This window comes from Gopherus flavomarginatus, chromosome 9 (assembly GCF_025201925.1).
Source record: "Gopherus flavomarginatus isolate rGopFla2 chromosome 9, rGopFla2.mat.asm, whole genome shotgun sequence".
In the NCBI taxonomy this organism is placed as follows: Eukaryota; Metazoa; Chordata; order Testudines; family Testudinidae; genus Gopherus; species Gopherus flavomarginatus.
Window position 1 is genome coordinate 91,259,695 of NC_066625.1, and position 13,411 is coordinate 91,273,105.

The 13,411-nt window shown below is 47.2% G+C and overlaps 1 protein-coding gene across 5 annotated transcripts in view; it reads left to right on the top strand.

Annotated features, from left to right (window-relative positions):
- FRMD5 (FERM domain containing 5) overlaps positions 1 to 13,411 on the top strand; it is a 294,349-nt gene that overhangs the window by 259,815 nt on the left and 21,123 nt on the right. For 3 of the 5 annotated variants that reach the window (XM_050967339.1, XM_050967341.1, XM_050967343.1), the window contains exons 8-10: positions 1,840 to 1,928; positions 6,786 to 6,849; positions 7,784 to 7,875. In XM_050967339.1, coding sequence (XP_050823296.1) covers positions 1,840 to 1,928; positions 6,786 to 6,849; positions 7,784 to 7,875 — 245 coding nt within the window. The remainder of the gene's footprint in view (positions 1 to 1,839; positions 1,929 to 6,785; positions 6,850 to 7,783; positions 7,876 to 13,411) is intronic. The other 2 variants (XM_050967340.1, XM_050967342.1) reach the window with 1 other exon arrangement.

The window sequence follows — 13,411 nt, forward strand, 5'->3', positions numbered from 1 at the left end:
CATACAATGATCATTGCCAGATGAGGGAACATTTTGCATGCTGATCACTCAGTCCCTCTGTTCTATGCAGGCAGAAACACCTCATTGATGTGCGGCCTACAAAATCACAGTCAGATCAGGGTCTTTTTAAAGAAGTTAGAGCCAATTTTCCCTTTGACTTTTTACATCCATGTGCGGAATGAATTTTGTTATGTGCATCAATATGGAGGTGATGAGTGGGCGGGGGTGGGGCTGAAGGGTTCGGAGTGTGGGAGGGGGCTCCGGGCTAGGGCAGAGGGTTGGGGTGTGGGGGGGGGGGGTGAGGGCTCTGGGGGGGGGCTGGGAATGAGGGGGTTGGGGTGTGGGAGTGGGCTCGGGTCTAGGGCAGAGGACTGGAGTGCAGGGGGGTGTGAGGGCGCTGGGGTGAGGCTGGGAATGGGGGGTTTGGGGTGGGGGGGCTTGGGGCTAGGGCAGAGGGTTGGGGTTCAGGGGGTGAGGGCTCTGGGGTGGGGCTGGTGATGAGAGGTTTGGGGTGTGAGAGGGGGCTCCGGGCTAGGGCAGAGGACTGGAGTGCAGGGGGGTGTGAGGGCGCTGGGATGAGGCTGGGAATGGGGGGTTTGGGGTGGGGGGGCTTGGGGCTAGGGCAGAGGTTTGGGGTGCAGGGGGTGAGGGCTCTGGGGTGGGGCTGGTGATGAGAGGTTTGGGGTGTGAGAGGGGGCTCCAGGCTAGAGCAGAGGGTTGGGGTGTGTGGGGGGGTGAGGGCTCTGGAGTGGGGCTGGGAATGAGGGGGTTGGGGTGAGGGAGGGGGCTCAGGGCTAGGGCAGAGGACTGGAGTGCAGGGGGGTGTGAGGGCGTTGGGGTGAGGCTGGGAATGGGGGGTTTGGGGTGGGGGGGCTCGGGGCTAGGGCAGAGGGTTGGGGTGCAGGGGGGGTGAGGGCTTTGGGGTAGGCTGGCAATGAAAGGTTTGGGGTGCGGGGGGGGCTTGGGGCTAGGGCAGAGGGTTGGGGTGTGGGGGATGAGGGCTTTGGGGTGGGGCTGGCGATGAGAGGTTTGGGGTGCAGGCTGCCCCAGGGCTGCGATGAGGAGGGAGGACTCCCCCCAGCCCTCTCTCGTTGTAGCAGCCCGGGGCTGGGGGAGAGGTGCCTTTCCCTGCTGCGGCAGCTCCGGCAGAGCTGGGGGAGAGGTACCTCTCCCGTCTGCATGGCCCTTAATAGCCTGCTGCGCGGCCACACAACGTGAAGGGAACTTAAGTTAGGGTGTGGGTTGAAAATCCAATTTATAAAAGAAAGAAACCTTCAGTCTGACTTACACAGCACCTACTGCTGTCCATTGTATTTTAAAAAGTTAACATGTTTTTTTCTACAAGTGCCAAGACAATTAACGTTACCTTCACTAGAGCCTAAACATTATGGTTAAATTAAACTGTTGCCTTGCACTGTCCATGACACTAGTTATTGCTTTGAAAAGTGTCTTGATGCTGCTCAGCTGGATCTTTTGTCCGTGCTGCTCAGATCTACGCAACCAACAATTTAAGGTTTTCAAGTTTACTAATGAAAGTGAATCGATGATATGCGGGAGCTTTCTTCATTGGCTAGCGCTGCATTGCAAATCAATAGTCCCTCGGGTCTGGGAGTTGGATTGCATTTTCTGCTCACAAATTCTGCTGGCCCAGTCATATTTTTTGTGCTCCTGCAGGTTCCCGTCCATAGGCAGGATGTCACGGTCTGTCAAGAGTGTTCTTTTGGCATAATTTGAGAGGGAAGATTCATTACCCCCACTGTATTCAGGACTGAGAGTTGCTATTGATGTGAAAACTTTGCTGGCGCTGCAACGTTCTGATGAAGTCTTATTGTGTTCCAGGATGTGTCAGGAAATGCGGCATTTTTGGCCTTCACTCCCTTTGGTTTTGTTGTTCTGCAGGGAAACAAGAGAATTCACTTCATCAAATGGTGAGTTCCCGCCATTTCAACCCGTTCTGGGGTTTATTTGTTTAAGCTGCGTTTACCAAGCACTGGTAACTCTCCTTAGTATTTCTCTGGATTGCAACAATAAGAAATGTGTCCAAAGGACAAGCACAAAGCATAGCAGTAGCCGTGTTTCCTCGAATATGGCAGTGGCACATTATGAACAGTAGACGTGCTACTTGAGTGCTAGGGTTAGATTTTGAAAAGAGCTCTGCATTGACCCAACTTCCCTCCCACTGACAGCAATGGCAAAACTCCTATTGACCAAAATGAAAGCAGAGTTAAGCCAATACCAAGTACATTTGAAAATCCCATTCACAGTGTCTTCTATGAAGACGTTAAAATCCACTGGGGAGTAAAAAAGCTACTTGCCCAACAAACGGCATTGACAAGTGGGATTGCTCTGGGTGTCCGTAAGCCTCTGACTGCCAGAAGCTGGGAATGGGTGACAGGGAATGGATCACTTGATGATTCCCTGTTCTGTTCATTCCCTGTGGGGCACCTGGCACTGGCCACTGTCAGCAGACAGGATACTGGGCTAGATGGACCTTTGGTCTGACCCAGTCTGGCTGTTCTGATGCAAGAATAGTGCCTGGAAGTTAGTTCGGAATTCCCTGTTGGGTAAAAGAAGAGAGAGGCCAGTTTGGGATGGTTGGAGGAGAAAAACAAGAAAATCAATGCTGTGTGAGGACAGTCCTGTACCCATAACGACTTTCCCCTGGGTTAGCTGTTGCCAGCAATTTCATTTGTTAAAAACTTAATTTAGAAATATTTATATTAATCGAGCCAGATTCTGATCTCAGAGATACTTACGTCAATTAGAATAACTCCTTTTAAATCTGGAGTCACTCCAGCTTTACCACAGTCTCACTGAGGGCTGTCTGTCTCCAAGACGCCCTTATGTGAAGGGTTAGTCAGTGGGTGTGGACAGGTCATGAGCGTTAGTTGCACGTTCACTGCAAGCACAGTAACAAGCCACATGTCTTCGAGTGTGTCGATAATTAGGAAGAGAATAAAAAGACCTCTCCTCCTTTCTCACTGATGGAGGTTTGAGGGGTGGTTTGTCTTGCAGTCGTCATTTCTCAGCCATGGAGATCTGGCTGTCTCTTGAGTGAGGGAGGTCACATTTTGGGCCTAGACTGCTTGTCAGAGACCCTTAAGCTTGTCTCACCTCCACCTTCCTGCTTTCTCTCAGCTCCTTGGTGCTTCTTCCCATGAAAATGTCTGTCTCATACACTGCTGTACTTCCTGCTTTGATGGCCTGATTGGCACTGTCCCATTTGTGTAATATGCTGTGAGTCATCTCCAATCACAGGCACTAACGTGTGTCTTGACCCTGGCATCTCATCAATTGGGCTATTCTGCCCACTTGATATGTAAGACATGCAGCTTTGTAACAGCCTGTGGAAGGTGTTTATATCAGGGGACAATTTAAGGTCAGTTCCGTATACAGGTACCTACTTTCCACCTCCTCCACAGTGTAAATGAGTCCATGTTGCTGCACCCTCAACATGTGCAATGGGCAAAATTCCCCTCAGAGCAGAAGGCCTGCCCTTTATACCACTGGAAGCAGCTTCCCATAGGACCGTAGAGGAAATCCTGCATTTCTCTTTGCAGCCTGGGTAGCAGAACTGATGCATTTCTGCTGTGCATTTGGCCAGCTGAGTAGGATTTTAGAATGCAGCTCAGAGGGAGCAGAGTCCCCTGCACTGGGTCAGAGGATTTGCTGCTATGCAAGGGCTTCTGGTGCATTCCCAAACCAAGTGAGAATCTAGCACTGGGGAAGAGGGGTTCTTCCTGCTTGCCCTGGCATAGACCCCCTAGTGGCCAGCTGAGCGGCTCCTGCTGGGCAGAAGCTGTGTCCTTTGCTGGGCAATTGAACTGGGGCTTAAGAGGCAGATTTTTAAAGGCATTGAGTAACTTAAGGATGCAGATAGGCACCTCCTGGGGTTTTCTGGCTGGGGTGAATTTCACACCATATACATGAAAGAAAGAGAAACACATTTGGGATGCTGCCAAGCAGAATCTTATCAGGAACAAAGATCCTCTCCTCACATCCATAAACCCCAACGTGAGTTAGCCCGATTGCACTAGTATTTTGTGCACGATTCCTGACTACTCATGCCATGAACTAACCGCAAGGTGTTCCAGTGGTGACCAGACAGCTGTGCAGTGTGATGCTGAGTTCGCCATGTTCATGCTGCACTTTGCACATGGGAAGTGCTTGATATCATTCTCACTGCCCTCTTATTTGGTGTATTTATAAAATCTGAGTATATTTCTTAGTACTAATGTCATGCTGTTTTACTGAGGCTCAGTACGGCCTCTTCAGTGATTAAAAATTCACATGATTTAAAAGTAACAATAAATCTAATGGGGAGCCCATTGCACCATGTTTACTTTATATGGAGTAGGCTACATTCTGCCATAAATGCCAGTTGTGCATGCCACGGACTGAGTCTGGGTAGTGTGCGTTTCCTCGGCACTTTCAGAATCTTCCTTCCCCATTCTCTGCCTTGTGCAAAGATCATAGTAACTGTTTGTCAGCTGCTTCAATCAACTGGTGGCAGAATAGGAGGCTTGGTGGATATATTTATAAACATGGCATGTGTCTATGGTTATGGGATTATTCAAAGGTGCCTCGATGGTTAGTAATAATTATGTGATGGGGTTTGACTATGTGGGACTCACACTCAGTGTGTGTTCAGCCTGGGATCTGGGCACATCTCTTTCTGGCAGGGTTTGCTTCCTCCTTTCGCCCTTTCCCCCCCCAAAGGAGAATTTGTGTAACTTGCTCTTTTCATCCCCCCACAAGGAGAAATATACAAGTGTTTTCCCTGCCTGGAGTAACTGCATATTTTAGTGTATGGTACAGAGCAGCTCTCCTGTATAGGCCATGATACAAGGGGCACGTGAGGACAGGACCTGGGAATCGAAGTGAAATGAATTTGCCAATTAACTGTTAATTGTAAATTCCTTTTAGATTCTCTCTCCCATTCGGGTGAGGAGTTTATCCTGTTCCGCTTCGGCCCGGCAGCTGAGACCATGTTTGAAGAACCGACTCAAAGCATTGTTTGAAACGAGTTTGAGCTAATTAGGCCTAGAGATGGTTTGGCATGAATGGGGCCAAACTGTGACTAGATAGATGCTAAATGATTGTGCCCTAGCTTTATTTAAACCTGCATTGGCTCCATGGACCCCGGCCAGCCAAGCCATGTCTAGAAGGAATTGGCTTGCACTGGTTTAACATTGTTTGGGTTACACTGATTAATCAAATGTGGTTCCCATTAGAGAGAGCTGGGGCACTTCAGGACACCCTGACATCTGTTCGTTAACAAAAATAGGCCCAGGCTTTTTAGCCTTTCCTTCATGAGAACTTTTCTTAAAATCTGGGATCATCATATTTGGTTGAGATCTTTCTGCAGAGCTGCCCAGCGAGCTTACACTGTGGCTAGTCTCAAAAATGGGGCTTCTTGCCGGCTTAACCCTTTAAATAGTCTAGAGATCTATAGGGCTTATCCTACATTTCTTGCACATAGAGCATTTCCGCTGATTTCAGTGGGCATTGTGGGTGCAGGATTGGGTTCATGCAGTGTACATATGTGGGTGTTTAAAGATTCCAGCAATTGATGACTCCCACAATTTGCATGTGTATTTTCTGTATTTGCAAAGCCTTGTGTTAGCATGTGCAGTCAGATGACTGCACACACAAATCCTGGTAACGACGTTTGTGAATGCATGGCTAGGCATGCAGTTACCTGGGTTGTGCACATAAGCGGGTTTGCTGGTGCAAAGGATACCTTTTGCCTGATTGGCCTGTTGCATGAGCCATCGGAAGTGTCTCACAAACATAGAACAGTTGTGCTCTTAAACGTTACTTGGTAAGTAGTCTGGAAAATGCCATAAACAGAAATGAAAATGCCATGTAAATGCAAACCCCACCTGCCTCACAGATACACAAAGTGTCTATTAAACCGAGTCTTCTTAAATGCTGCCGGTACCTTAACTCGAGGCGCTCTGAACTCTGCCCTCTGCAGGGCAATGGTATTTTCCTTTGAAAGGGTGACTAAACCCAAACGCAGTGTTCTAGCTAAGATCTAACCCATGCAATGTACACTTACAGTATCACTTCTCTTGCTTTGTATTCTATCCCACTGTTGATGCATCCCAGTATCCTGTTTGCCTTTTTTACTGCAGCCACACACTGGGCTGATGGCTTCAAGGATTTTTCTACAATAATCCCTAAACCCCTTTCCTGGTCAGTACGCTGCATGACTGTTCCATGTAATATGTACTCTCTTTATTTGGTTTGTTGCCCCAGACTTATTATTTTTTACATTTGTCTACATTAAACTGCATTGTCCATGTATTGGCCCAGTCACCTGAAAGACTCCCCCAAACCCTCTGAATCTGGTTGCATTGTTCCTCATTCTTCGCTGTATCTCAAATTTTGGCCTCATCAGCTCAGTGTGGTATCTTATATTTGATATTTTCATCCAGATAATGCACATATATAAGCAAAGTTCTCAGACGACTCCTGGACATTCCCCTGCGAATCACATTCCATCCCGAGACGTTCCCCTTTCCAGCCACTGTCTATGAGCCAGGAGTCCTCTTATCACTGTGTTACACTTCGGACAAACTGAAAAATATGGCTTTGACACTGTTCCAACTACTGTTCTGAAAATAATCTATTGATTAACTTTGCGTTTCATACAAACAATTTGGCTTAATTTGTGCATATTACCAGATCCAATTCCACTGTGTGTGGGTTCTGCGTTAATGAGAGTGAGATGGGTGATGAGCAACATGTCTGTTACATATGTGGTTTTGTAATTTTAGGAACGAGGTAGCCAAAATGAAATTCGAAGGAAAGACATTCTGTTTATATGTAAGTCAGAAAGAGGTGAGTGGATTTTCTCATCATTTCAGTGCTCACTAGGTACAGTCTTTACTCTGCCTTAAATATTAAATCTGGTAGAAAAAATAAACACAGCTCCAGAAGTCTGTTCCTGAACTAAGAAGCTGCATTTAATCATGGAATCAGAGACGTGTAGGACTGGGAGGGATCTCGAGAGGTCATCTAGTCCCGTCCCCTGCACTCAAGGCAGGACTAAGTAATAACTTTTATTTCTGCTTTGCAGGCGCCTTCTGTAATCACACAGTTAGGGTCTGATCTCTGTTGGCTCCAAGGAGAGCAAGATCCAGCCCTTATTACAAAATAAAAATGAAGGCTATGACCTGTATTTAAAAAAGACACACAGATCTGGCAGTGGCCTTTCGGACCAGTGATAGTGCTTTGACATTCAGGTGTACGTATTCCGGGTTCCGAACCAATGCAGTCAAGTGCCAGTACTTTACTGGCAGGGCAGCTCTACAAGGGTCAGACCATCCAGGTATCTTGTAGAGTGGCATCCAGTTCAATATCCATGTCATCTGCTCAGGACAGGGCTTCCCACTGCATTTCGGGGCGTTATGTCTCAGGGCCATGTTATCCCTGCCCATCCCAGTCAGACCTGGTTATCTAAATGGGTGTGCACATTTCGATTTTGAAATAGGTTAAGTACAGTACAGCACATGGGAGACAGTTAGCTAATCCCTGTGCACTTTTAAAATATATATATTTTGGATACACAGGAATATGGATGAACCAAGCATCAGTTAATTGGGTCTTTACCAGTGGAAATCAGACATATTTCCAGTCGGGTCAGTCAGTCAGATACATTCTTCCATGTTCTGTGGTGTAATAAATGAGCTGTTTTCATTTCAGCTGCCCTGCAGATTGTAAACATGCCACCTGCTAACCACACTCAGTTGTTTCTATGTGGAATTTTTTGTAGGAAAAGAAAATTGCTCTTACTTATTTTGCTCCAACACCAGAAGCGTGCAAGCACCTCTGGAAATGTGGGATAGAAAACCAAGCTTTTTACAAGTAAGTACAAAGATTATTAGGGTTTTTTTTTTTAATTTGTCACGTAGATACAATCCCACATAGCAACGGACCTTGTGTAGCTCTGGAGGAAAGGAGCCCTGCTCTGCTGGATCTTAGCAGATCTCAGAGGGGTTTCCATTGCTGTGCTTTTTTTAAATCTGGATGGGTGGTTAGCCTGACACACAACCATAGGTCCATGACTCCTTATTCAATACATTTGGAACAGCCCATAGTGTGTTTGGGGTTCTCTCATCCACCACCCGAGGGACACGCTGGTAGCTTAGGATGCCCCAGGAAAAAACCTGTATTCTTGGGCAGTCTTTAGACCTGGTGGAAGACAGACAAGAGGAGGACAACAGATGATGTATACGAATACCATGTTGCTGTCATGGAAATAGACTGTAATGGAGCAAGAAACGTGGCCCTAGAGGTGGACAACCTGGATTGCCTCCTGTGTCACAGGACATGAGAGCATCTAATTAAAAAAAAAACGATTAGCAGGTCTGCTATCGGCCAAGGTGCCTACGCACCAAACTGGGAGCTTCGCCGCCCCCTTCCTGGTTCTGGAATGCAACCAAGTGCCTAGCATTTAAAACTTCCCCTGCTAATTGCTTAGCCATAGAAGTTTAATCAGGAAATTAAAACTTTAATTGTTTGGAGATTAAAACTTTAATGCTAAACAGCTGATAGAGACCAATTCTGGCCTGGCTGGTCCCCCCCACCCCCCATCATAAACCCAGGGTTGCGAGTTCAATCCTTGAGGGATCCGAGACAAAAATCTGTCAGGGGATTGGCCCTGCTTTGAGCAGGGGGTTGGACTAGATGACCTCCTGAGGTTCCTTCCAACCCTGATATTCTATGATCACGACCAATGGATGGCTGGGTCAAACCTGAGCAGCACTGTGACCCCCCTGGACCAGGGAGCTGAGCCCAGCCTGCCCCCCGGGACTGGATCTACAGGAGCCAGTGTAGAGCAGGCGCTGCAACCCCCCAGCCCATGTCCTCCCACCCAACTTCCCAGCCTCCCAGGGGACCCCTTGACACATTCTGGCAACCCAGTTTGGGGTCGCGACCCACGGGCTTATAGAGCCTGCCTTTGAGTGCTCGGCTACAGCAAATACAGCGCTAAACCTCCCCAATGCAGAGAAATCAGGCATGTCCTTGCTTACAACAAACAGGACAGATCGCCAGTGGTGCCAGAGCTGTGCCCGCACACCTAGAGACAGGGGCTGGGGCTTCAGTGACTCCAAGCCACTGACCATAGAGGTGCTGGAGGGTGAGCCGGCCCCTGGCACAAAGTGAAACAGCTTCCCTTGGGGGGTTAACAGCTCCCTTTCCCTGCTCCACTGGCTGGGATCCCCACCCCCACCCTGTGCGATCTCCAGTAGCAGAGGAGTTCTCATTTCCTGCCCGACGGCTGCTTTAAGCCCAAAACCATGAAAGACAGAGGAAGGACAGAGAATCGGGCCTGTGGCACCTCTCTTTTTTGTATTGATTTTACGTATCGGAAAGTTTGAGGCATCTAATGCAAATGCAGCTCAGAGGGAAGAACTGAAAGAAACGTGTTCCTGACCATGATCGGACACTTCAGGCCCTTCTCCCTTCTGAATAGAGAAGGAAGGATGGTGTAGGGGGCAGGGTACTAGCCTGGGACGCCAGAAACCCAAAGTCAGTTCCTATCTCTGCCACAGACTTCCTGTCTGACCATGGGCAAGTCACTTAATCTTTCTGTGCCTCTGTTCCCATCTGTATTATAGCAGTGATTCCCAAACCGGGGTTTGTGAAATGTTACAGGGGGTTCTCGGGAAAAAATTCCCTAATGGCAGACAGAGCTGTCCCTAGGGACCCCCGGCAGCTCAGGGCCAGCAGCACAGAGCCCCTGGACTTCCAAGAGCTATGCAGATCAAAGCAAGCATATCTATCACACTGAGGAGATTTAAACTTCAAGACTCCTTATAAGAAATGGAAACGGAGATGGATTTCTTTTGCTGTTTTTAAAATTAAAGGCTGCTAGTATTGTTTTTAAATTATTATGAAGCACAAGTTTAAGCTTTGTGTAACGTGCGTTCTTTGCCTGGACTGCTCAAGACCTGAATGCTTGTGTAGGAGGAACTCTGAGCTGGCTTCTTAAATACCTTCATGCTGTTTCACATCTGATACTCCTTGATGAAACCTAGGAGCCTTGTCTTATAGCAGGCTTAATCAAAGTGATACAAGCTACGAAAGAGAGATCTTGGAATAGTGTTGCCGTTTTCATAACGTAATAAAAATACTGTAATGATGAATAATTAATAATAAATAGTGTGTAATAAGCATGTCATAAAAACAAATATTATATTTCCGAGATCACTGCTTTTATACTTTATCCTCAGGTAAAGGAGAAAATCCCTGGAAATATTCATTTTTAGGAGGGGGTTTGCGAGACTTGATATTTTAGTGAAAGGGGTTCACAGGTTGTTAAAGTTTGGGAACTACTGTACTATAGGGAGCGACAGGGACTTGTGAGGATAAAATCCATTAAAGATTGCGAGGCGCTCAGCTGTTACGGTGATGAGCCATATCAGTCCCCAGCCAGATAGAACAGCCTTTAATTTATAGACCTAGTCTCGGGTGGGGGTTTAATGCACGTTCTCGGTAAAACCTGTAATCTCGGGTCCTTCGCTATGAAATGATGTAGGCCCAGCTCTGCCCTTGAATGAATGCAGGCAGCTTCCACTGACGGAACAAGCCCCAGGCAAAGGGGCAGCATGAGCCTGGTGCACCACTTAGTTCCCACCCAGTGACCCGACGTGGAGTTTGTAAAGTGAACTCCTCAGAGCAGACTGCAGAGCACTGGGATAGTCTGTCTCGCATTGCTCTTTTGTACATGATTATCTCAGGACTCAAGAGTTTGTCATTAGTTTTGTTCCAAAAAGAGTTTCTGAAATTGCATTGGCGAGGACAGGACAGCTGTTGGAAGAACCAGGGATCATACTGTGTCAGCTTTCTTGAGTGAAATCAAAAACATTCAGTATACAACTGTGACATAAATGTACAGTGCTTTGTCACCAAATTCAGCACACTCCAGACAGACATTCCTTGTTTCCAAAGGGGAGAGGGAGAGCACCCGTCAGGGGCTAAAAAGTGGGGCTGCCTTTAGGGTAGAAATTGTTGCACCTTTACAAAACCGGAACTCTCTGGGATGCTTGTTTGGGAAAATAGGTCAGTTTTCTGTTCCTTTCTTCTTTTGATTAATTAGTTTGATCTTGAAAGAGTCAGGGTATAAAAGAAGTCACTTATCTATAAATCAGTAAGACATCAGATAGAACATTTTGGTTTCATCACACTGCTTTCTGTTTTATTTAAAAATAGACTGCTTTGTACTTTGTAATGAGTTTTATTTTAATCAGTGAGATGTAAGATAAAGTGTAACGTATTCACTTTGGGAATACTGCAATCAGCAGCTGCAATCAGCAGGTCTCATGTCTCATTACATGAACATGAAATGAAATTGCTATATTGCTTTACAACTTTTTGTTATGACTAATAGTGGTGGTGAATAACAGGTGGATTACGCGCCCACTAAACCGGACCGTGGTCTCATTCACGCTGCAGTGTGTATTTACTACTCAGTGGGGGTAATGCTGGATTCTTTTGGGATGGTTAGGAGCAAGTGGTCTCATCCCTCAGGGCTTTTGATGTATTTCATCCAGAAAAGTGCCAAGCTGCCTCAGGTCGTAAGTGATCTGTGTGCTCAGCACCCTCCCAGTCAGAGGTTCTGGTACGTTTCTTAATATGCTGGATAGTTTCAGCCTGTGCAGAAACCAAGCACATAATCTTGTTACTTGTCTCGTGGGATGCAGTGTTCTTGGCTTGGCCTGATGATGACATGTGATGCCTGTGTTCATTGTGTCCTGCCGTATCTGTGATTGCGCAGCGTGGCAGAATGCCACCAGTGGCCAGCTGGGGCTACTCAAACCTCCACCAGCATTTCTCTAGTTATAACTTCTCACCTTAAATATTCCTACATCGCCACCTAAAAAAGACTCTCCACGTCTCCCTCCTGCGGGCGCCTGTTGCGCTGGCGATGCTGTCTGAGCTCAGGTTCTCTTTCAAAGGGCTGCATCTTAAAGGGTTAAAGAGCAGCTCATTGTAATAGGCCTTTTCGGGTGCTTGGGTAAAGTTCAGGAAATGTGTCGTGTCGCCAAGGGAGGTACAGTATTAATGATGTGAGGGTGTGAATAGGTGTAATTAGAACTCAAGCTCTTAGCAGTCCTTCCCGTTCTGTGCTACTGTCCTGTGTAAGCCACTTACCTGATCTCACTGTGTTCTGTATCTCAGCTGTCTCATTACCTTTCTCGGTCAGTGCCCGACTCCTGTCCGCTGCTGCTGCTGCTAAAAGTTACATCTGGTCAGAGCTGTGAGATCAATTGGAGAATGGGAGAATGAAAGGAACGTGGCTGTCAGAGAGCACTGGCTCTTCGCCTCCACCCGCTCCTTCGTGAGCTGCTGTTGCCTGAGGATAAGCCACAAATAGCTGGAGCTGTTTCTGGAGCTCATCACATAGTGCTAGCTCGGGGATGTGCAGACTCCCTGCCGAGCGACCACTCCTCGCCCCATCTCCAGTTACCGTTTTCTTGTAAGAGCACTGGGGGCTCTTCCACCTTAGATGTGGGGCCTGATCCTGCCCATGCTTTCTGCCAAGTATCTTGCGTACTGTCACAAGCAGTCCTGTTAACATACGTTGATTGTAGGAGTAGCTCTGGGTGTTAATGGGACTGTTCAGAGCTGGCAGGTGCAGCTGTGTGCTCGGTGTTTGCAGGATGGGGGTCAGATGCTGGGTTTGAGGGCACCCAACAGAGTGATGACATTCTTAAAAACCACCTTGAATGGTGCAACTGTTGTGAGATCATCTGTTCTTATGAAATTTCTGCCATCTTGGGCTGGCCACATGCTATCTCCAGTCTGAATCAGATACCTCCCACCTTTGGATCTGCACCAGAACCTGTAGGGATGGGATGGAACCTGGGAATTCAAATTCCTGACATTTGGTGAGGACGAAGGGTTGGATTTAAGTTTCCAGGTCAAGGCTGTTCCTGATTGTAACTGGAGCTGGTACAAAAATGGGTTTTGAACATTCCATGAAAATTGTTTGGAAGAAAAGGAAGAAAAATTTTATGTCCATTAATTTTTTCACGCAGTTTTGGTTCTTTTGTCAAAACTCAATGTTTGGTCAGTAATTGAAATAGAACATTTTCCATCTGTGATGGACAAAGCCTGAAAAATGTAATCTGCTTCTGTCAGTAAAAAGGTGGAAGAACCCACCTCCTTCAGTGGAAAAAAGTTTTGACTACAGAGGGTCAATCAATTCAATCAAACCAGTTATCAGTAGAGTAAAAGCAGCTGTTCGTTCCCCTGGGGAAGGGGTAGCGAAAGGCGGAGGGGCAGTCCTGCCAGGTATGCTGTGTGTCAGGGAGCCCACATGGGCTGCGGTCCCTTCCTTGCACGCTGTAGAAGAGGTGAGGCCAGCGGTTCGGGGAAAGGCGTTCATTGCTCT